The 24111-nt window shown below is 42.4% G+C and overlaps 2 protein-coding genes across 3 annotated transcripts in view; both read left to right on the top strand.

The window, feature by feature from the left end:
- Positions 1–24111, top strand: part of LOC308336666 (glycogen debranching enzyme-like) — a 563232-nt gene that overhangs the window by 128739 nt on the left and 410382 nt on the right. The window lies entirely within an intron of this gene.
- cdh19 (cadherin 19, type 2) overlaps positions 6869–24111 on the top strand; it is a 61060-nt gene continuing 43817 nt past the window's right edge. The window contains exons 1-2 of one of the 2 annotated variants that reach the window (XM_080793180.1): positions 6869–7008; positions 20367–20784. In XM_080793180.1, the coding sequence (XP_080649306.1) occupies positions 20515–20784 (270 nt within the window). In that variant the 5' untranslated portion in view covers positions 6869–7008; positions 20367–20514. Of the gene's footprint in view, positions 7009–9447; positions 9515–20366; positions 20785–24111 lie in introns of those variants that run through there. The other variant, XM_080793181.1, reaches the window with a different exon arrangement.

Here is a 24111-nt window from a genome sequence, read left to right as displayed (position 1 = left end):
TTCAATAGCTAAAGCATAACATGATGCTAACACGAAAATGGGTTCCCGGTCAGAATGGGATAAGCGGCCGTGTCCTGACAACGTCCTCTAACTACTATCGCCTGAGTCTGGTTGGAGGAGCAGCAGCCAGCCATGCAGCCCAGCATGGACACAGACAAAACAAGTGTTTTTCTGTCTTAAAGATCTTTTCAAGTTTTTCATGCTGTGTTCATGAGGTGACAGCACTTCATTAGACCCCTTGGTGTGGTTTTTATGTGCAATGATGTTGTCCCTTTGTATTTAGGGTTTCTTCCTGGAGGCTGAAACCTTGACGGTCAAACGTGCCAATGAAAAAAGAACAGTGCTATATAGTGACATCACAATATCATCCTGTCCCTATCATACTCCCCCCTTTATCATCACAACAACAGCTGTGGGCGCGGCCTCAGTTCAGGTAGATTACCACCCATCACCACCACCCACCAGGCAAACCAGGCATACTTAATGATGGAGATTCTTTTTAAGTGGTGCAACCACTTCTACAACCAGCTTGCAATGTCCATGTACCTGTGTGTGTACGTGTTTACGTGTGTCAATGAACATGAGTATGTTACTTATTAATAGCAGTAGGGGGCGCCAGAAACAGAGAGAGGGGTAGTGCTGTGTCTCTAATGAGAGAGAGAGAGAGAGAGAGAGAGGGGAGTTGCACCACTTGGTTCACACAGGTGTTATTTTTTTTAAAGTGTACAGTATTTGTTCAAACGTTCTGTTTATGTGGACACACCCACCAGTTCATTAAAAGGAACCCTGGCTAATAAGACAAGAATGCCTTAAAACATTATACTTTCTCTCTATAACTAAAATAAAAAAATAAAAACACCTTAGATATTTTATTTCTTTCATAAATAGAGAAACCTTCACTCAATAGGGACTGTTCCTGTATTTATGAAATAAATTAAATATTTGAGGTGTTTTTATTTTAGTTGTACTTGTAGAAGGTATTTAAGGCATATTTGTCTTATTAACCCATTCTGAACGGGAACCCATTTTGGTGTTAGCATCATGTTATGCTTTAGCTATTGAAAAATAGCAGATCTACAAGCTCATAGCGCGCCACCGAGTGGCGCGCTACGAGCTTGTAGGTCTGCTATTTTTGAAAAATCGAAGAGCGACTGACATTTTTAGAATCTGATCTCAGGTCAGAATGGTTTCATCAGACCAGTGTGTGTCCAGTGGAAACCTCGTATGAATCTGATCTCAGGTCAGAATGGGTTAAGAAAAGAAGATAACTCGCACACTGTGGGCTCCGATGCTCGTGAAGTGCCTTTACCAGGCACTTCACGAGCATCGGAGCCCACAGTGTGCGAGTTATCTTCTTTTCTTTATCTGTGCATACTACTACTCAGCGCTCAGCACCTGCCCAAGCTGGGATTGGATGTGCATGTCTTTGTACCTCTTTCATATTTGTCTTATTAGCCAGGGTGCCTTTTAAGACCCGTGACAGGAATGGGTTACGTGAGGACAACAACAGTGGAGCTATACAGTATAGTGTCAGCTGACTGTTGAAAGCCTTTTGTGATCTCGTCCTCTCCGCTCTAAACCGTGGCACCGCAGCCCTGCTTATCTCCATATTTGAAGATAAATAAATAAACAAAAAAAAGTATCTATCATCACCCTGATCCCGTTGCAGCGAAAGGTTTCTTGCACGCCGGATAGAATAGGAGAGTTTCGTAATATTTTTGCTTTCGTGAAACTTTTTTCTTCACCTTCAAATGCCCTATCAGGGTAATCACTTACCGGCCGGGCAAGGTGATGAAAGCATAACGCTGTAGGGAGCCGAGTTGGCTGGCTCCGTGTTGGAGCAACCATAACCATACAAGTGATTAAAGAATGATTTGTGATGGCACCGTTGATAGAAAACACTTTCATATCGCCGCAATATTTTGACTGCTGTTACTTTTCAAGGCTCACCGCTCGGTGCAAGAGCGTTCAGCATCACATCGCCGTAGTTGTTGCCTTTGTTTGTTGGAGAAATCAACGGTATGCTTTGCCAATGCCAAGTGGTGTGAGGTCAGCCCGGTCAAGTGCTGTGTTTTGTTGCGCTTATCGTTTTTTGTTTTGTTTTGTTTTTATATATATATTTTTGGCTTTCGCCTTTGTGTGTGTGTGTGTGTGTGTGTGCGTGTGTGCGTGTGCGTGTGCACGCTGGCGGTCCTAAGCTAAATGAGGACTTGTATAACACGTATAATTCAGATCACTCGTAACGACTGTTACAGAACTAACTATTCTAATAATGTGTCATCACCACTATGAATCTATTTCCATACAATTAAGACAATATAGACCATTTGATTTCAAGGTAAATCAGGGTTCACACAATTTTTTTGCAATGCATTTTTTAAACTTTTCCATAGCTTCCAAGTATTTTGACCCCATTTCCAGGCCTATGGCTATCATACATACGGTGCAGTAATGAGACTCTTAAAACAGTGTGCTATCAACGGCTCAAGACCAGGCCAGGGGTCATTGCCATGTTGGCTTGTGGTGGACAATTTTTTTTTTCAACATATAATTTTTGCCACAGACGTACAAACAATAATATTACCAGAAACAACAAAGTATTTTCCACGGACACATTCATTGTCTATGTACGACTGTATGTACATGTTGGAGACGGACTCAACTGACGTGCCAAAAACAACAGGTCTATAAGCTAACAATGAATCGCGTAGCACTGCATTTTACCACGTTATTTCTTTCACGTAATGCTTGACAAAAACAATGTATTTTGTTGCTGTCAGGCAGAAAGCTCTTATCTCCAAATTTGAACTTTTTGTGTTGTGCTATGGAATTAGGGCCAATGCTATGGAGTTATGGGCAATGCTATGGAATTAGGGCCAATGCTATGGAATTAGGGCCAATGCTATGGAATTGGGGCCAATGCTATGGAATTAGGGCCAATGCTATGGAATTGGGGCCAATGCTATGGAATTTAGGGCCAATGCTATGGAATTTAGGGCCAATGCTATGGAATTAGGGCCAATGCTATGGAATTAGGGCCAATGCTATGGAATTAGGGCCAATGCTATGGAGTTATGGGCAATGCTATGGAATTTAGGGCCAATGCTATGGAATTAGGGCCAATGCTATGGAATTAGGGCCAATGCTATGGAGTTATGGGCAATGCTATGGAATTAGGGCCAATGCTATGGAATTAGGGCCAATGCTATGGAATTAGGGCCAATGCTATGGAATTAGGGCCAATGCTATGGAGTTATGGGCAATGCTATGGAATTAGGGCCAATGCTATGGAATTAGGGCCAATGCTATGGAATTAGGGCCAATGCTATGGAATTAGGGCCAATGCTATGGAGTTATGGGCCAATGCTATGGAATTTAGGGCCAATGCTATGGAATTTAGGGCCAATGCTATGGAATTTAAGGCCAATGCTATGGAATTAGGGCCAATGCTATGGAGTTATGGGCAATGCTATGGAATTAGGGCCAATGCTATGTAATTAGGGCCAATGCTATGGAATTTAAGGCCAATTCTATGGAATTAGGGCCAATGCTATGGAATTAGGGCCAATGCTATGGAATTATGGGCAATGCTATGGAGTTATGGGCCAATGCTATGGAATTTAGGGCCAATGCTATGGAATTTAAGGCCAATGCTATGGAATTAGGGCCAATGCTATGGAATTTAAGGCCAATTCTATGGAATTTAAGGCCAATTCTATGGAATTAGGGCCAATGCTATGGAATTATGGGCAATGCTATGGAGTTATGGGCAATGCTATGGAATTAGGGCCAATGCTATGGAATTAGGGCCAATGCTATGGAATTATGGGCAATGCTATGGAGTTATGGGCAATGCTATGGAATTTAAGGCCAATGCTATGGAATTTAGCCCTGTGCATTTAGCCCTGTGCATTTTCATACAAAACCCCAAACACTTGTCATCACATGCCCACAAACACAAAGTGGATCGAGGTAAGGGCAATTATGCCTCTTGGGCTGGCAGATATTTGCACTCCCCTCAGCGGGCCTGTTTTCAGAGCATTTTTTTGTAAAAAGGCCACACGCAATTTCCCCCACAATTCCATTTCCTCTCCTTTGGCCGAGAGAGTGATACGTACGTACGTGCAGCCCTGCCAGGCAGTTGACAAACGCAAGCCTGGCGTGGCGGAGTTATGACGCATTCAGGCACCGCGGGGTTAAGACGCTGACGTCTGCTGTCGAGAGGAGAAGAGGAGAGAGAGAGAGAGAGAGAGAGAGAGAGAGATCCACCTCAGGCGGTGTCCGCGCTGACCTTATTTGTCATAAGGTGTCCTGTCCGCTGTTCCCCCGGCTCAGCGAGACAAAGGCCAGGGACGCCACGGTGGGGAACATACATGTTTAACCCATTCTGACCTGAGATCAGATTCATACGGGGTTTCCACTGGACACACGCTGGTCTGATTAACCCGTTCTGACCCGAGATCAGATTCTAAAAATGTCAGTCGCTCTTCGATTTTTCAAAAATAGCAGACCTACAAGCTCGTAGCGCGCCACTCGGTGGCGCGCTATGAGCTTGTAGATCTGCTATTTTTCAATAGCTAAAGCATAACATGATGCTGACACCAAAATGGGTTCCCGTTCAGAATGGTTTAATGGGACATCCTCATCAATTCCAACCACAGAGGAATGAATGGAATGCCAATTATGGCCCTGGTGGGGAAAAGTACTCCCTTTTTTGTTTTACTTAAAAGTATCAATACTGCAATGTAGAAATACTCTGTCACAAGTACCATTATTAAGTCCCGATTATAATACGACCCTATTTTTTTTTAGGATATTTCCATTTGAAATATATTTAGGCCAATATGGTAAAAGTCTGGAAATATCCAAATGAAAGTGAGTACAACTATTGGCATAAATGTAAAAAGTACTCTGCAGAATGTCCCCAGTTTTCAAATGTAGGCTATAAAATAAATCTTTTGGAAAGCAGATCTACAAGCTCACAATGCGTCACATCGCATTGTGAGCTTGTAGATCGGTTATTTTCAAATGGCCAAAATGTATATATACTCTGGGCCTGAAGTGAGTATGTTTTTGTAACTAAAGTATTCAAATAATTGCAGTGGAGTAAAAGTGTAATATTTGCCTCTGAGATGTTAAGTGGAGTAGAAGTAAAAGTAAAACAGAAAATTGGAAATACTATATATTGTACTCGAGTACAGTACTTGCGAAGGACACGTGTGCTCCCCTTTAGCCCCTTTAATTATTTTCTAATTAACCTTCTTGGTCTGGAACTGGAAAGGGGGCGGGTTGTAAACGTGTTCAAGTACACTATACTACTGTAGGGTTTCTTTTCTCTTTTGTAACATGCTGTGCTAACAGCATGTTACAGTGTCAGAGACAAATTAGGTGTTCTTACTGTGTATATATATAGATTTTGAAACTTCATACATCCAAAATTGTTATACGTTTCAGAATTCACATCAAAAAAATATAGCGTCTCAATTTTGCTTTTTTCTTTAACCTTCATAGATGTTAAATCCACTGAGAAACGGACCTTTAGCCTCTCCGCAGTCACGGCAGTGTCCAGAAATGACCCTATACTACTACAGTATGTGCTGGCAAACAAACTGCCCACCTTCATCGTTTCATCCGTGAAGTTCCCTTACAGTTGTTTTGGTCCAACGTGCACTCTATCATTATAATGAGCGAAGGTTCAATTAGACTGGGTCTACAATGGGAGATTTAAATGTCACAGTGCAGGTCCCTGACATTTCTCTGGTTGATGTGGAACCAGAATGGCAGTCGCTGAGTTCACAGGGAGAACTAATGTGAACTCTCCCCAACAACAAATTCCACCCTATAGCTGGGCTGTCACGGAAGGGCTTGACGTAGCACAGCCACTTCTTTGGAAGAGATTTACTCTTCTATACCCCGGCCTCTTTTGTTCTATTTTTATTTATTCTTTCTTTCTCTCTCTCTCTCTCCGAAGATTCTTAATGACGGAATCTATTAGCATTGTTTAGGAATATAATTAGACCTTGGGGCTTAGCTTGACTGCACAGTGGCATATGAGAAAGAACTGGCTGGGTTATGTCATGAAATAATCCACATCGGGGTGTCGTTTCCAAAAGGTTAGATGGCTGAATCAGGGGGAAATTAAATGGGTGTCGTAAAAATCGTTATGCATTGTAATTGGGGGGGCTGAGCGCGATCATCACGCGTAATTATTTGACCAAAATGCCATGACAATGTGGGCCCTTCACTGTATTCACACATTCTCTCTCTCTCTCTCTCTCTCTCTCTCTCTCTCTCTCTCTCTCTCTCTCTCTCTCTCTCTCTCTCTCTCTCTCTCCGGAGGATCCATTCTCTCCCCAGACCGAAGCGATGTCACAACTCAAGGTCACAAGAGGGCCATTGAGAAATGCATCAATGCAAAGACAAGGCATTGCATGGAGAGAGAGAGCATTCTCCTGGGGCTTGAATGTCAGAAAACAGACTGTTGCCTTCTTAGACCACTATAGCAGAAAGAGTGGCCCTAAACAGACAGTGGGGATGGCTTGGCCAGCCTGCCATGTTTGGCAGCATCAGTATAGCAGCAGCATGCACTCTCATAAGTGCTGGGATTGTTCGCAAAGGCGAGAGAAAGCCAGAGAGGGCGGATAGAAAAAGATAGAAATCCATTTGTTTAAGTCTGTGGTCTGACTATTTGCATGGCAATGAAGGCCCCGAGTGTTCGCCTGCGTTCAGACGCTACGGCCCAGACAATAGGGCCACTGTTTTGTTCTACTCCCGGGAAGTTTGAGAAGCTGGAAAAAAGGGGGAGGTGGTCTACTGGAGGGGGGAATTACGCATAGTCAGAACCATGTCTTTTCTTGCTGCTTATTGTGGTGAATCTGCCTCGAATTGCTGTTGAGCGTCAGAGCGAGTTACGCAGATTGCGCTTTCCCGACACCTGGTGACGATCCCACTTGGCAGCTGTCGTTGACGAGTGGCTTGGGGCAGACGGAGAGGATTATACGATAACAGGTGCGTGTGTCGGATGCCTTGTCGGGACGTGATGTCCTGCTAACACGTTGGTGTTAACAAGAGGTTGTTAAAATTGATGTGGAATTGATTTAACCCGTTGAGAGCTGCATGAGGCCGATTCTTTACGAATGTCTACTGAAAACACCCATGTGAAGTAAGGGGCGCTATTATAGCCAATTTACTCGTCCACATATGACGTAAATTCTCCATTCATTGTCAATAGCATTTAATGTTTGTGTTAGGACAAAAGTCTACACATTAGCCTTATCTGAATATAAGGGGGGCTCAAAAATCAAATCTGTGCAAAGATTTGAATTATGATAAATACTCTGCATAGAAAAATCACACCCGTGTGATAAGGCTGCATAATATATCGTTATCGTATCGTTATCGAGGTATGACCATGCACAATATCAGTATCGCAAAAAGGCAACGGTATCGTGATATAGATATATCGTCGACATATCGATATATCGTCCACTTCTAAAGCCAGCCCTCTGTTTTAGCCTGTGCCCCTCGGAAAATAAACCATCACTCCGTTTGTCCCTCTGTCCTGCACACACGAACACGCACACACACACACACACACACACACACACACACACACACACACACACACACACACACACACACACACACACACACACACACACACTATATATCTGCCATATATATCATGATATGAATTATATCGTATCGTAGTGAGATATCTGCCATATATATCGTGATATCGTTATTTTCATATTCCATCTGAATTAGTTGGTGTGTGAAGTGAGGGGCGCTCTTATCATCTTACATCATCATGACGTAACATGTCGATTTGCTCAGACACGTATGACGTCAATTCTCCTTTCATTGTCGACGGCATTTAACACAGTGACCACCAACCAAGGACTTATTTTCAACGCATGTTAACCCGCCCACGCCGCCAATAAGGACGTATTTCTACGTTTGTTGTGTGTTTTCAGCTTTACGCTAGAGGGCGATCTTCTAACCTATGAGTCACCGTTTGACAGTCATTGAAACATTCTACCAGGAAATCACGTGTTGGCAAAAATCTTAACAAAAAGTATCCTGTCCACTCCATGTTTTACCAGTGGTGTAATGCAAATCGGTACGTTTACTTAAGTATAGGCTACTGTAGCAACTTCAAATACTTTTTCTCTACTACATCTCGGATCAAAATATTGCAGGCTACATTTACTCCACTATACATTTACTTGAAAACTTTAGTTACTATAGTTACAGTACTTTGGAGACTTTTTATTACAAAACATATATTACAGCCATTATCGGCCATTTGAAAATAGCATATCTTCAAGCTCATCTGTGACAACTTTAAAGGTAAGGAAAAAAATACGAAGAATTGCTGGCAGGCGAATTATTTATTCATTTAAATGAGTTGAAGTTAATTCTTGTTTTACATAATTATTTTGCCAGAGACACAAGCTAAATTATATTTTTTCAGATAGTCTCAGAACAGTGGATGTGCTTTCAATGAACTAGTATAGAAAGGTAGGTTAGCCTAGCGCACATCCAGTTCCTGTCTGGTGCTGGACTAAGGTACATACAGTGAAGAGAGGAGAGTCCGCACACAGGTTTGCTCCAAGGTGTTTGCTTTTCATTCAATACACCATAAATTAGTTTTGAACGGCCTTCATCAGGTGAAGGCCGTTCAATGAACTCTCAAACAAAAAGACGCTAAAGGGATTCTGTAACAATGTTTTAGATATCCCAATTTCACTTTTCATTCCGAGACCCACCACACTGCATATAATTGGGCATAAGAAATCAACAGTTTGTGTTGTTTCGGATTCAATACGGCACTGTCACTAGAGGTCTGAATCCCAGCATTACGGCCCAAAAAAAGTATTTTATCAGGTTTGTTTCAACCTTGGAGAAGTGAGTGAATTATTCACAATGCGTTCAGTGCAAAACTGTTTAGTAGTCACAGGCTGTTGTTGATACTTTTCAATTGGATAAATATGTATCCACCTTTTTACCCGCCAAGGTGCTGGGGCTCCTTGTGTGTGTGCTTTGCTTCCTTCAGGCAGTGTTGCCATGTCTGCTTATTGTAAGCAACCTTTGACTTGTTTTTTCTGTAAAGTCTAGTTGCTGGTTGCTGGTTGCTGGTTTATTGGGCTTGATCCTAAAGTGTACAGTAGTTGCTTATTTGGGCTTGCTTCCTATTGTTGTTAAAACAAGTGGTTCCCACATTTCTTCACGTCAAGGAACCCCAGATTAATATTAATATGTAATTGTCCACTCGACCATCTGAAAATACGTTGTGCCTAATTAAAATGTTAAAATATTTCGATTTATTCTCAATGCGTTTTTAAATAACAGATGTACAACCTCACAAGGTGTCGCTGTGAGCTTGTAAATCAGCTATTTTCATTTGTGCTTGTTTTCATAGACCTGGCCACTTGTTTCTCTTGCAAAACTGGCAACACAGCAAGAGAAAGAGGAACTTATGCACACACAAACGCAACCACTTACAAAAAAGGTATCTTTCCTTCAAGTTGTACTGCATAATTCCCAAAGGTGTAAATTGCAGACTTGCAAAGAAAAAAGTAATCCAAGGCACTCCGTCTTTGGTGAAAAAAGATTCATATAGTTTATTGATGAGCAAGGCAATTAAAAAACAGGACCTACGCGTTTCGACCAAAAGGTCTTCGTCAGGGTCTATCTAAAGTCTTGGCTAATTACTAATTAGTCACCCTTAAATACAGCCAGGTGGTGGGTTTGATCCAATCATGTCATTACTACATCATTATTATTTCATTGGCATATAAATTATTTCATTTTGATTACACATAGGACTTATGGGTTACAGGAAAAAGGTGGATACAACCCACAGACAGTGGTGGAAAAAAGTACTCAGTAGTTTTTCTTAAGTAAAAGTATCAATATTGCAATATAGAACTACTCTGTTAGAAGTAAAGTCAGGTAATTAAAAATGTACTAAAGTATTGCCATCAAAATGTACTTAAAGTACCAAAAGTAAAAGTTCTTATCATGCCGATCGACTGTCCCATTTCAAGTTGTCAGATGTACCTGTCAGTGTTGGGGCGGGAGGAAGGAGTAGGACAAAGGCTCTCCACGTCCTCCCGGTGACAGGGGAGCCAGTGGGATATGACAGTACGACCAGCTCAGTGGCCTTGTGGTTAGAGTGTCCGCCCTGAAACTGGGAGGTCGGGGTTCGATCCCCGGCCGGGTCAAACCAAAGACTGTAAAAATGGGACCCAATGCCTCCCTGCTTGACACTCAGCATCAAAGGGTTGGATTGGGGGCTCAAATCTACTAATCAAATGATTCCCGGGCGCGGCACGGCTGCAGCTCACCGCTCCTTGGCTGCGGCTCAACCGCTCCAAGAGATGGGTCAAATGCAGAGAATAAATTTCACTGCGGTAACGTGTGTGACAAATCGTATGACTTTGACTTTGACTTTGACTACGTCCTCCACACTGGCAGGTGAGCCAGTGGGATACGACAGTACGTCCTCCCGGTGGGGGCTCCTCACTGGCAGGTGTGCCAGTGGGATATGACAGCATGCAGTGACAACAGGGCAGGAATCAATTGGCATAACCACATTTAAATTGGCGAGAAGAAGGAGGTGAAAATAATTGGCTTCATTAAATTAAAAACAAACACTAACAAGATGGTGTGATTAACTTCCCACTGCGCTTTCAGTTCAGGCTCTGCGCTCGATCAGCTGGGGCCCTGGTATATACGTAGTCAGTGTTATTTACTGTTTTATACTGTAGGTTACTATAGGCTTACTATTTACATTGTTATTTTACTAACCTGTAGCTGCACTTTATCAATAATGGCATTTGTATTCTAGAATCCAGATCAGTGGTTTTCAAGCATTTTAATTTCAAGGACACTTAAATCCCCATAATTGTACGAATGTAAGGGTCCATTTGGTTCCATTTGTATATACACATTACACAGTACACTCTCAGACTTACAGACCTGCAGTGGTCCATTTGCTGCCATTTGTATACACTCTCAGACTCACAGTCCATTTGGTTCCATTTGTACACTCTCAGACTTTACAGACCTTCAAGGGTCCATTTGGTAACCCCTCGAGGAAGGTCCCTGGAGGCCACTTTGAGATTATTTTAAAACCACACACTGGTATCGAATTGGTACTCGGCATCGGCGGTATATCTCAGTGCCCCGCAATCTCACACACACACACGACACGATGCATCGGTATGTATCTCAGTGCCCCGCTATATCTCACACACATAACTAAACAACAAATGACTTCTAACAAGTGCAATGATGGTGTGACATCCCCACTGCGGTGTAGGGCTCACCTGGGGCCCGTGGTTGGTTCAGTAGGCTGTTGGAGCAGATGTCAGTGGCATTGTTTGTTACGTGAAGCTGAACGGTAAACAAGAAGTCTCAACCCGAGGGCCTCCGTTCCCCAGTGACCAATTATCTTTTGTTTTTGTTTTTGTTTTTTTGTCTCGGAGAGGCTGAGCTTAGAGAAGTAATGTTTAACGGATGTAATCTTCTGAGGCAAACCTTTGTTGTGGTGGGAGGAGAAGTACTTGCATTTCTTACTTAAGTAAAAGTAGCAATACTGCTGTATAGAAATACTCGTAGTTAGAAGTAAAAGTCTGGAATTTATAATGTAGGCCTACTTGAGTGTGGTTGAAGTGTTGGTATCAAAATGTACTTAAAGGACCACTTCACCACTTTTCAAATGTTCACAATGTTTTTCTACTCAGTCTGTCTCATAGGAGGGCTGTGGGCAGTTTAGAAACCGTCCTCCAGTGACAACATCATTAGGCAGATCTTTTTTTTATAAAAATGTTTAGATTTTCATTATCGTGAGAACGATGGCTTCCATTTTCACATTGCAACTTTTCAGGACTAGTAGAAAGCCTACAGTTTCTATTAGCTTGTATGTATACCCATCGATGCCCTCCTATGAGACACAGACGGAGTAGAAAAGAATTGTGGCATTTTATACCAATTATATGAAGATAAGTTGAAAAGTGGTGAAGTGGTCCTTTAACCCATTCTGAACGGGAACCCATTTTGGTGTTAGCATCACGTTATGCTTTAGCTATTGAAAAATAGCAGATCTACAAGCTCATAGCGCGCCACCGAGTGGCGCGCTACGAGCTTGTAGGTCTGCTATTTTTGAAAAATCGAAGAACGACTGACATTTTTTAGAATCTGATCTCAGGTCAGAATTGGTTAATCAGACCAGTGTGTTGTCCAGTGGAAACCTCGTATGAATCTGATCTCAGGTCAGAATGGGTTAAGTAAATGTACTTGGTTACTTCACACCACTGGCTGTACATACTGTACCGTCGCTATTTCAGCCCGACATAATCTGTCATACGTATCACGGTGTGTACGGTCCTCACCATGCATGGAATTACTTTTTTACTCTTCGCTGAATCTTGGAATAGTTTACTTTCAAAGTCCTGACAGGCGATTAGGAGGGTTTTCCCCGCGTGAAACACAACGCAACAAAATTAGAATTATGTTAGAACTTTGACGATGGAGAGGGCCACTATAGTTCCACACTCACTCCAGACTAGGGCCACATTGCATATTACTGTCGTAGCAGAAAATAGAAAAAAACCGCTCAAAACGCTCTATGAACTGAATACAAATACATTGGACATTGTTGTAGTATACAACATGCTGTGTACTTGAATATACAATGTACTTGATATGTATTGTGTACTGCCTGAACTGTATAGACATACTTTATAGTCAGCTCCTGGAGTGGAGACGGTTAGAGCAGCAGCAATACATATCAAGTACATTGTATATCCACGTACAAGTACATTGTATATCCACGTACAAGTACATTGTACAAGTACACAGCATGTTGTATACTACAACACGTCTTAGCGTGATACAGTCTCGTGTCCTAATGACGTCACTGACTAGACATCACAATCACTGCCTGCAGCACGCTGACCTTGCTGCTGCTCTAACTGTCTCCACTCCAGGAGCTGACTATAAAGTATGTCTACAGTTCAGGCAGTACAGTACACAATACATATCAAGTACACAGCATGTTGTATACTACAACCAGGGGGGCAGTCAGACAGATATTTTGTGAAGCCACTAAGGAAATGAAAGTTCATATAATGGCCTGTTGTGGCGCTGTCATTGGGCTCAAAAAAAACCCATAGCCCCATAGTAGTCCATGTATTTGGGCCCAACTTCACCTACACTGTATTACCTTAATAAACATGGTCATGAATACTTTTTCCAGTCACTAGTTTAAAGTCTCATTTCTAATGTCATAATATTCTTTTTGGAAAATTATGGTCCCATTTATAAAAAAAATGACCATAAAGTCGCGCATGTTCTGAGGGGCGTGGCTACCGTTACAGTCTATGAACGGGATCCCCCACCCACTCGAGTCAAAATAAAAACCAACAAAGAAGAAGGGGGGAAGTCCCGCCTCGTTGTCTGGGCCAGCCAATGGGCCAGCTGGGCCCAAACGGATCTAGAAAGATGGCGACTTCCATTGCAAGGACTGACAGGCTTCATTTTATGTTCATGTTAGACCCGCGGAATGCTTTGTCCATATTTTTTACAGTCTATGACTACAACAGACATAACAAAAAATAACATTTAATACTACTCATTAACCTACTATTTATATTACTAAAGTAATTAAAGCGGGTCATGTTTGCACGTTTGGAATTGTAACAGCTTAAATCAATAATATATTAGCATTCTGATATTAACCTGCAGGAGCCACATTAAGTGAAGGTGGGGGCCGCATGTGGCCCCCGGGCCGCCAGTTGCCCATTTGTGTGTCACGACACAGCCAGCAGCAATCATCTCAATAACAAACCTGCCTTTTTTTTTTAGATGGGTCGATGCATGTCAGCATGTAAGAAAATATAATGTGATGGATTCACCACATCTATTGCTTAACATTGTGAGACTGCAGCTCATTCTGTCGTGTGGTGGAGACAGTAGTGTCTCTACAGGCTGGAAATAGGAAGATGGCCTATTAGAGGTGATAAATGGCTGACAGTTTGCAGGTGGCCTACACTGAACCCAGCCATGAAAAGAGAGAGAGAACCTCTCTTCTATAATGGAAGTTCAGCGGAGCATTTACATGTTGGCGTCCGTCGGCTGGAAATGTATAATGCTGCCTGTTAACGTCAATGTAATAGAGCTTAATGTATACAGTCTATACGTTCACCAACGCCATACACGTATTTTGTGAATTAGCTGTTATAAGGACAAGGCGTTTATATTTAGCGAGCAAAATCGTTGTTACACTGCCACCCATCCTGTCCAGTCATAGCAGAGAGAAAGAGGCAGATTTCGATATGGGCGAGTGTTGCACTATAAAATATTTATGTGATCTTCAACAGCCCACCCCTTTGATGAGATTGAGGCCGTCCCCCCTGTTAAAAAACGAACAAATCACGCCGACTGCGTACACAATATAATCACTGTCAGCTTATAAAGAAATAATAACTGAATAATTACTGTTGTACGCGGGACAGTGTGTCTAACTCCACCACATATTCTTCTCAACACGTCGCACATATCCCCACATGCTCGCTGCGCCGGTGCACCAATTATTTCCCCAGAATTTCACTGCATATTTCTTTGATGGCCCGACGTCTTGGCTAACTCTGGCAGATGAGAGGCCTGTGGAGCTGCACTCCCTTCCAGCAGGAGATTAGCCCTGGCACATCTTAGTGAGAGACTACGGTACTTGAGAGATGTTAAATGTTTGGCAGACGCAGTGATTGCCTCGCAGTAACGTTGTCAGGGGTTGTTGTCTGGTTTTTTTTGGCTCCGGTGGTGTTTGTACCGGGCCGTGCGTTAGCCAGGGTCTATGAAAGCTCCCTAATGGCTCACGATTCACTGGTCACTAATTGGAATGCCACTCCACACACGGCGCTCCGAGATATGAATTTGGCCCCGCAAGACATTCACATAAGTACAGACACGCACATTCTCACTCTAGCAGTCTAGCAGCTAAATTGAATTTAAAAAAACCAAAGCCGGCTTTAATTGATTTTCGCAGCTTATTACAAATGGAGCACTGACAGCCAGAACAGTTCACCATGAAACAGGAACATTATGAGCTGTTAAGCGTTAACACTATGCTACTATTACTCATAAATTAGCATGTTTCACAACTCTATCTCGTGCAAGTGTAAAAATGGTAGCAAACGGTGTTAAATGGCTTGGAATGGCTCTTGTGACAAGTAAAAGCCCTGTCGAGCCATGACAGCCTTAGGGCAGTAGCCTGTCTCCTGTTTCTGCAGCGTGAGGCGGCTTGATGTACAAGACAAGTACATAACTCTGGACATGATGACCCCCTGGACATAGTATGACGGGCCTTATTGCCAATCAAATACGCATACGTTGGTCCGATGTACTAACAGACGGACATGCAACAGTCCGACACATTGCCGTTGGGTTTTAACGTTGCCGGTTAAAACTCAGCCGTGGCTTCCCTGTGAGTTAGGGTTTGGGGGTTATGGTGTCGACTAATGCCTGTCGGACTGTTAGTTCGTCGGACCAAACACATGCACCTTTGCAAGAGATCATCCACAACTACAATCGAAACACATTTATGATGTAAGAAAAACTCAAACCAAAATCCAGATTGCAAATAATGAGGAAGAACGGAACGGTTGTTAGAGAATTTAACAACTTGCATATCTGCATCGGTTGGAGGTGGTCTTCTTACTCTTCTATTGTAGACCCTGATGTTGGTTATAGGAAACCTACTGGTTGACTTATTATTTCTAATATAGGGTATAGGCGAAATGCATAAAGTGAGTGGCAAAGTAAGTGAGTTTAACATTGTTCAACGTCGTTTAATGCAATTCAGATACTAGGACTTTTCTGTTTGGATGTCAAGGCCAGAAGTCTTCTTTTTTTAGCCACTCTAGGCGTTCCTTCCTCACGTGCATAATAGAGTTGACCCTGCAAGGTTACGGTTACCATGGTGAAAACTTTAAAGCAGCTGCTGTAGCGGAGCCATTATCGTTGATGGTGGCCAGAATTGTATTTTTACAACACTCTATACCAAGGTTAAAACTTCTAAACTAACTAAAATTGAACTATTACAATCGATTTGAACTTGAATGCTGAAAAGTAACAGTTTGAGACAGACGATTATGCTGATGTTCAAAAACATCCTTGCACTCGCGAGTGAGTGACACACACGCGCGCACACGCACAACATTTTAACAATGTATTCATGTCCACACAGAGGAAAGGCATACAAGGACTCACATAACTAACAGTAGTTCAGGTGCAGCAAAGTTACATCAACAAAATCAAGGCGTATGTCCTCAGTCAGGATACAACCAGCATGACATTTCACCCAGCATTCCATGGGCTGCAAGGAGTAGTGTAGGGCAGGCAATGCCTAAGTTCGAAACGAAAGTTAAAAGATCTATAAGGGCCCATTTGGTTAGCATGAAACTCTCCATCATTTAGCTGGGGACCACAGGGAAGGGAACCCCCCTTAAGGCCCACAGGTGGTCCCCGGACCACTGGTTGAAATCCACTGTGCTATGGAGAATATTTTCTAAATATTTGAATAATTTGAACGCAGTGCACCAGTATGATGTGCGCTATACTCTGTGTTTTTACATCTTCCTCCTTTATTTCATCCACAAGCCTTACTGTATATACCGGTATTATAAAAGTTGTTAGTTGTATGTAATAGGGATATTAAAAATACATTCTGTCGTGCCGGTACCATTATGGAATGGCTAATGTGGTGCCTGACTGACTTTCATGGTCCTTCCATCCTTGATCCCCCCCCCCCTGTGTTGAGGTGCGATATAATTGCTGCATCGATTATAACCCATTAGGATTCTGAGTCCCGCTAAACCCATTAACACCGGGATCTGCCTCATCTTTATTTTTTAGATTTCTTTTAGGCTTTTGGAAAATTGCATACACAAGCTCGTACACAAGCGCAGAGCTTGTACATCTGCTAGTTCAATTCAATTCAATTCAATTTGATCATCAGGGTGACTTCAACAGTCACCCTGATGAAGGCAGTTCAACGCGTATGGTGCATTTTAACTTTCCGAATGCATTAGTGCATTACTTTCCTATACGAGAGTGCCTTGGTCTCGCCTTTTTTTGCATCAATTCTATCATCTATTTTCTCCCTTTTTTTCTATTTTTGAACATTGTTGAAACATCTTGTAACTTAAGAGTTTTAAAAGTTTTGAATAATTTTGAATTACGAGAAAGTTTGAGAACTACCGATTTAGAATCTTTTAGTTTAGTTTACTGATTTAGTCTTAATGGGCTATTTTCTTTTGTTCCCTCGGAAGAATCATCTCTGCTTTTCATGTCTGGCTGGACATTGATCTAATTAGCAGTAGTCATTAGTCAGCTGCATGGCAGCAGCAGTGTCATACTTGAGGAATGACATTCAGGCCATGTCCGTCTCAGCCCCGGGAAACAATGTGAGGTCTTGTCTGAATCCTAAACAGAGGGCTGTCTTCATCCGAGGTTGCAGGATCTGCAACAAAAAAAAAAAGGAAAAAGAAATCAGATAAAACGACCTTGGATAGTTGGATTCGTGCATCTGCACTCGATGTAAACATGTGTCGTATCTTTTTAAAGCGTTCCTTTTGTGTGCAAAGAGCTGAGATCATTTAGGTCAGCTAGGGGTTCTCAATGTTTTTGGCTGAGGACCCCCGGAAATGCTTTGACCTGCATGTCTCGCTTTGATGTCTATGTATGTGCAGACTAGGACACATGAGGAGACATGCTGTCTTTCATGTGTGACTGAGGCCTTACATGGGGAAGTTGAGAGACGCAGGCAGACGATGTGATGAGTCCATTTTTATTGCACAACAGCCATGGCATGACACAACAGCCATGGCATGACACAACAGCCATGGCATAGCCATTAGCCATCAATCCACTCGGGCAGCTCGACGGCATCTGAGTGTGTCACACTTGCATTCAAGCTGAGTGATTTAAATGCTCTAGTTACAGTACATGAGATGTCAATAACAAACACGGGGTCACTGGGCCTGGGCCACGGCTCAGCGGTCCAGGCACCTTGGCTGGTAATCCAGTCTTGCAGTGTGCCGCGGGTTCGACTCCCGATCCTGACGTCCTTTACTGCATGTCTTCCCCCCCCCCATCTCTCTCCCCATGTCCTGTCAGCCTACTGTATGTCCCTCCATAACAAAATATAAAATAAAGGCGAAAGCCACAACAACAAAAAAAACATTAAAAAAAAAAAAACACAGGTCACTGCATGGGCCACCTGAAGACAGTCGTTTGACCCAGGTGACAACAGAATAAGCTACTGTAAGCATCAGAATAATAGTATGACATACAGTATGTGTAAGATTGCAGTTATTGAATTGAAAATTATTGGGTCCAATATTCTCCACATGTAAGTGGAGGCTATTATTGCACAGTGGTGGTAGAATTGGGCTACTATTTTCTTTTTTGTTTACTTAAAATAGCACAAATGTATAGAAATACTGTACAAATCCAACTAAATGTCTGGTAATCAGAATTTAATTTGAGTAAAAGTACAAAAGTATTGGCATGAAAAACCAAAAAGTACCCAAAGAAAAAGGATTGGAAATTGGAAATATCCCAGTAAAGTATACAACACTTGAGTGCAAGTACTTCGTTACTTTAACAGCAGGTAAACATGTAAGCAGAGGCTATATTGCTATATGTTGTACATGTTGTTGTTGTTGTGCTCTTCGTGGTGGCTTGTCTGAATTAGTTTTAAGTTGTAATGATTATGATGATTACAGTGCAGGGGATGCTATGTGCTCAGCATTTACATTGGTGTTTGTCGAGGTTGAAACTGGCTAAAGCTTCAGTCTGCTGTAATAAGTCTTCTCCCTTCTGGCTCCAAAACAATGGAATGCACTTCCCATTGCAATCAGAACTGCAGACTCACTCCCAATCTCCCGCCGTAGTGTGAAAACCCACTTCTTCAGACTACATCTTATAGCCCGTAGCACTTGCCCTACAGGCGTATGCAAATGCATACGCCTGCATACGCCTCGTCTTTTCAACCTGCTGATGGCCAGCAGGTTGAAAAGACGAGGCTTGAGGATGTTGTAGTATACTCAGTATACTACTATAGTATTTTATTTGTGTGTGTGTGTGTGTGTGTGTGTGTGTGTGTGTGTGTGTGTGTGTGTGTGTGTGTGTGTGTGTGTGTGTGTGTGTGTGTGTGTGTGTGTGTGTGTGTGTGTGTGTGTGTGTGTGTGTGTGTGTGTGGGGCCAATTAGTCTGACATGTTTGCGTTACCCTATGGTTAACTGAGTTATAATAATGTGTACATCCTAGTAAGTGAATTATACATGATGCACAAGGCCCATTCTTTATTCGACAACACATAGGTCAACCGCAAGACACATCCTCTTCTGGTATATTTACATACAATATAAAACATCAGATACATAGATGCATTCAGATATAAATTATTTCCTATAATATTCCACTGTTGGTTCTTAGCTTTAATTTGTATGATTCTTGATGACTATTTTTATGTATTTGATGCATTACCATGTTTTGTTCTTGCCTACTGTAAATCGCTCTGGATTAAGAGCGTCTGCTAAATGCCTTAATTGTAAATTGTAACACAATCTGGAAACCCATTCTGGCAAAAAGAAAAGTAAAACAGCACCCTCTGTTTGTTTCCTTCTAATTTGCCTCTGGAGGCAGGCTGCAAGTGGATAACAGGATGTTGGCCCGGTTGGCCCGCGCTCAGCCCTCCTCTTCCTGTGGGGCGCGTATGTTTTCATTCCCACTACCAACCATGTACAGTATACTCGTTCTGAATGCCCCTGCTGACAGATTCAGCGTATGTCAAATCCATGAAGGCCTGCAGAGGTCATCGCTATGCTGGCTTGTTGTGGTAGACATTTTTGTCAACATTATTCTCATTATTTTTGCCACGGACATACACAATGTGTGGACAATAATATTACCAGAAACACACACGTAGCTATATAGTCCTGAATTACCATAACAGGTCTGTACCTCTGAGAGTGTACACATTTGTACACTCTCACACACACACGTAGCACAAACATATGCATAATATGGCAACGAAATAGTCAGCGACATGCCTAAGGAGACTTAATTGCAAAGTAGAAGACGTGGAAGGAGACTTGGGTATAAGGAGACTTAGGTCTTAGGTATTGACTTAGGTATTGACTCAGTCATTGCCTTATAGGAATGCGATACAATAAAATACAATCGCTGTGAATCCAAGGCTTCATGGGGTGTGTAATTGATAGAAAGTACTGTATGAGTGTGTGACCTATTCCTTCAAACTGAAATCCATGCATTCATTCACTTTCTTTCAGAGAGATGCGGACATGTACAGAGAGCGGATGATCAGGACATAATGGCAGACATTGGCCTTCATACGGTCATGAGTCACATACTCCTGAACGCAGGGATGGACGCTCCATCGGACCAGCAGTGACAGCCGTTTCTTCTGTGGACTCGCTCATGGGAAGAGGAGGAGGAGGAGGAGAGGAAATGCAAGGACCCTCCTCAGTGAGAATGACTTCGCCCAGCGTCCTGGCCCTGGGGATCGTGCTTTCTCTGATCCCAGGCTGGGTGTGGAGTGACATCACGAGGGGAACCAGAGGTGTGGAAGTAGTGCATCAGCTGGCACACGAGTCTGCCCATCATCTGCACCGTCGCATGAAGAGAGGCTGGATCTGGAAGCAGCTTTTCGTCCCAGAGGAGGACCCGACTCCACGCGTTATCGGACAGGTATAGCTGAGGATTTATAATAAGGTTGTGTTCTGGTGTGTCCCCGCCTCCAACATCGCAGGTCTATAAGCTCAAGCGGTCTATTCAAGTTTGCAAGTTTTTACTATTTAAAAAAAACTTTTAAAATAGTTCAAATAGCCGATCTTACAAGCTCACAATGTCTCCGTGTAGATCGGCTAGTTGAACTATTTTAAAATGTTTTTCAAAATAGTAAAAAATGTCAAATACGTTTAGAGATAAGGGGTAAGGGTGGCGCAAGATGGAGGTATAGAAAGGAACAAGGCCCACTTACGACAACAAACTGACAAGATAACACTGGGAAGTGTCTGTCAAGCTCCTGGGTCGGTGTTGCCTTAACCCATTCTGACCTGAGATCAGATACATACGAGGTTTCCACTGGAGACACACTGGTCTGATCAACCCATTCTGACCCGAGATCAGATTCTAAAAATGTCAGTCGCTCTTCGATTTTTCAAAAATAGCAGACCTACAAGCTCGTAGCGCGCCACTCGGTGGCGCGCTACGAGCTTGTAGGTCTGCTATTTTTCAATAGCTAAAGCATAACACGATGCTAACCCCAAAATGGGTTCCCGTTCAGAATGGGTTAATGGTTTTAATGACCTTGCTATCATCATAGATCGTCGTAGATAACAGAATTTGCACCACCCCCCCCCCCCCCCCCCCTTTTTTTTTTTTAAAGAAAAAACACATTACACACATACAATCCCCAGGAAAGTATTTATTGTGTCTTTTAAACATCATTAAAATAAGCTCTGGTTGCAAAAGGGGTGAATTGGCCTAACTATGTCTTCTGCTGTTCTCCTCCACTGGGCTGTTGTGAGGTCAAGTTTGCAATCTGACTTTTTTACTGAAACTTAAATCTGACGGCACAGCAGCAACGGGCACTCTCTGCTCTACCGCGCCCTTGAGCATCGTAATGGGGGAATTCCAGCGAGCCACACCGCCTTGACCAAGTTTATGGTCTGCCACTGTCTAGTTCTGTCTTTCTGCAAGCCCTGTGGTGGCCTTTGCACATGTGCAAGACACATCACAGTATCTTGTTGCTTGAGGACAGTGTTGATGCACAGCTGTAAATTGTGGCACTCCCCCCCCCATGACGGGTCTTCACTCTCATCTCATCAGACAGTGCAGTTAACGATATTTGTTGCATTGTCATGGACAATAGAAACTACCTTATTGCGTGGAATGGCCCAATCAGAAATATTCTCTGCCAGTGTTATCTGCTGTGTGTTTTATGACAGTGAATGCTGGACCCTAGAAGTCAACCCTGCAGAAGTCTGCTACACCAGACATGCTGTGTGCAATATTTAACATCAGCAAGAGTACACAAGAATCTGTAGGCCTTTGATGGAATGCCATGGGTGTGCCAGAAAATAGCAGCCGGGAGAATGAGACTAGCAGGACACTGCCAAAGACACCAAGAGCTTCCAGCCAGCAAACCAGTGCTATGGGAACTAACACACGGACACCAGTCACAAGGATGTCCCACATTAACATATGTGGATGTACTCAAGAACGACGCAGGAGTGCAAAGCACCAACGAGCTGGCCAGATATATTATGGAGAACCGGGATGACTGGAAGTGACAGTTGAGGACGTGTTCTATCTAACACAAAACATTCCAATGGCCATCCTCCGTAATGAAGTGCACATATATAAGGACAAAAGGCACATAAACGCCAAACAACACCAATACTTAATAGGACAGGATAGCCCACGGGCTAGGATATTTTATCTTTTACCAAAAATACACAAAAGCCCGGATTCATGGACAATACCATATGAAATTCCACCCGGGAGACCAATTGTGTCGGACTGTGGCAGCGAGACGTATCAGACAGCAGAGTTTATTGAATATTTCCTGAAACCACTGTCGATAAAACACCCCAGTTTTATAAAAGACACTTACGATTTTGTGGACAAAATTAAAGCTATTAAAGTAGGAAAGGAGGCCCTTCTATTTTCAATAGATATAGACAGCCTCTACACAAACATTGAAACAGAATCAGGACTCCAAGCAGTCAGGGAAGTCTTTAGTAAATACCCAGACACAAGTCGACCAGAGGAGGAAATACTCCAATTACTAGACTTAAATCTAACCCAGAATGATTTTTCCTTTAACAACAAATTCTATTTACAAATCAAAGGCACGGCCATGGGAAAGAGATTTGCACCATCTTATGCAAACATTTACATGAGCATATGGGAACAGACCGCACTAGAAAAATGCAGACTTAAACCGACACATTACTATAGATTTCTAGATGATATATTTGGAATATGGGAACATAGCCAAGAAGAATTCCAGGAATTTATTGATGTTTTAAATAGCCATCATAGATCCATAACGATAAAATATGTGACACACACGGAAAGGATTGACTTTCTTGATGTAACAATCTTCAAGGGCCCAAACTTTAACACAAATGGGAAACTAGACTTAAAAGTATTCTTTAAAGAAACAGACACTCACGCCCTATTACACAAAACGTCATTCCACCCGACACACTCCTACACAGGAATAGTCAAATCACAACTACTAAGATTCCATAGGATTTGCACGCAAAGAAGTGATTTCAAAATAGCTTGTAAAACTCTATTTAATGCCCTCAGACTAAGAGGATACACTAGGACCTTCCTCCGGAAAGCCCAAAAAACCTTCTTAGAAATAAAAGTGCGAGATACAGGCCCCAAATTGGCCCTGATAACCAGTTATTCAACACAGAGCACACTAGCCAACAACAGAATAAAAAGGAATTTTGAGAACCGAACAGACGATCTTCTAAAAGATTATAAAATTATATCGGCCTACAGAAAAAATAAAAACCTTAAAGATTATCTAGTACACAGCAAGCTAAAAGAAATCAACACACCAGCACGCCAGGGACCAGAATACTTCAAACCCAAACAATTAGTAAAAAATAGAACCACAAAACGCGTCTTGGAGATTAAACAACAAATAACAGCCAGAACCAGCAACTGCATTTATTTAATCACATGTGAAAAATGTGGTTTACAATATGTCGGAGAGACAGGTAAAACAATAGGTACTAGGCTGGGACGACACAGATACAATATTAACAATGCCAAAAAGACAACCACAAGATTGGTGCAACATTTTATGGCGCACGGCATTGGAGCTCTAAAATGCGCTGGACTTCAACACAATCCTAACTGGACAGTAGGACAAAGACGTTTTAATGAAAAACACACGGATTTTCCTCGAGGCTTAAACATGCCTAAAATTAGATCTTGAACACTAAAAAACTTAAACTCAGGATTAAACTGGAGAAATCTAAAAGTGAT

This window comes from Protomyctophum bolini (assembly GCF_963924005.1).
Source record: "Protomyctophum bolini genome assembly, chromosome: 21".
Taxonomy (NCBI): Eukaryota; Metazoa; Chordata; class Actinopteri; order Myctophiformes; family Myctophidae; genus Protomyctophum; species Protomyctophum bolini.
The sequence above is the reverse complement of the archived record's forward strand: the minus strand, read 5'-3'. Positions and strand labels throughout refer to the sequence as shown.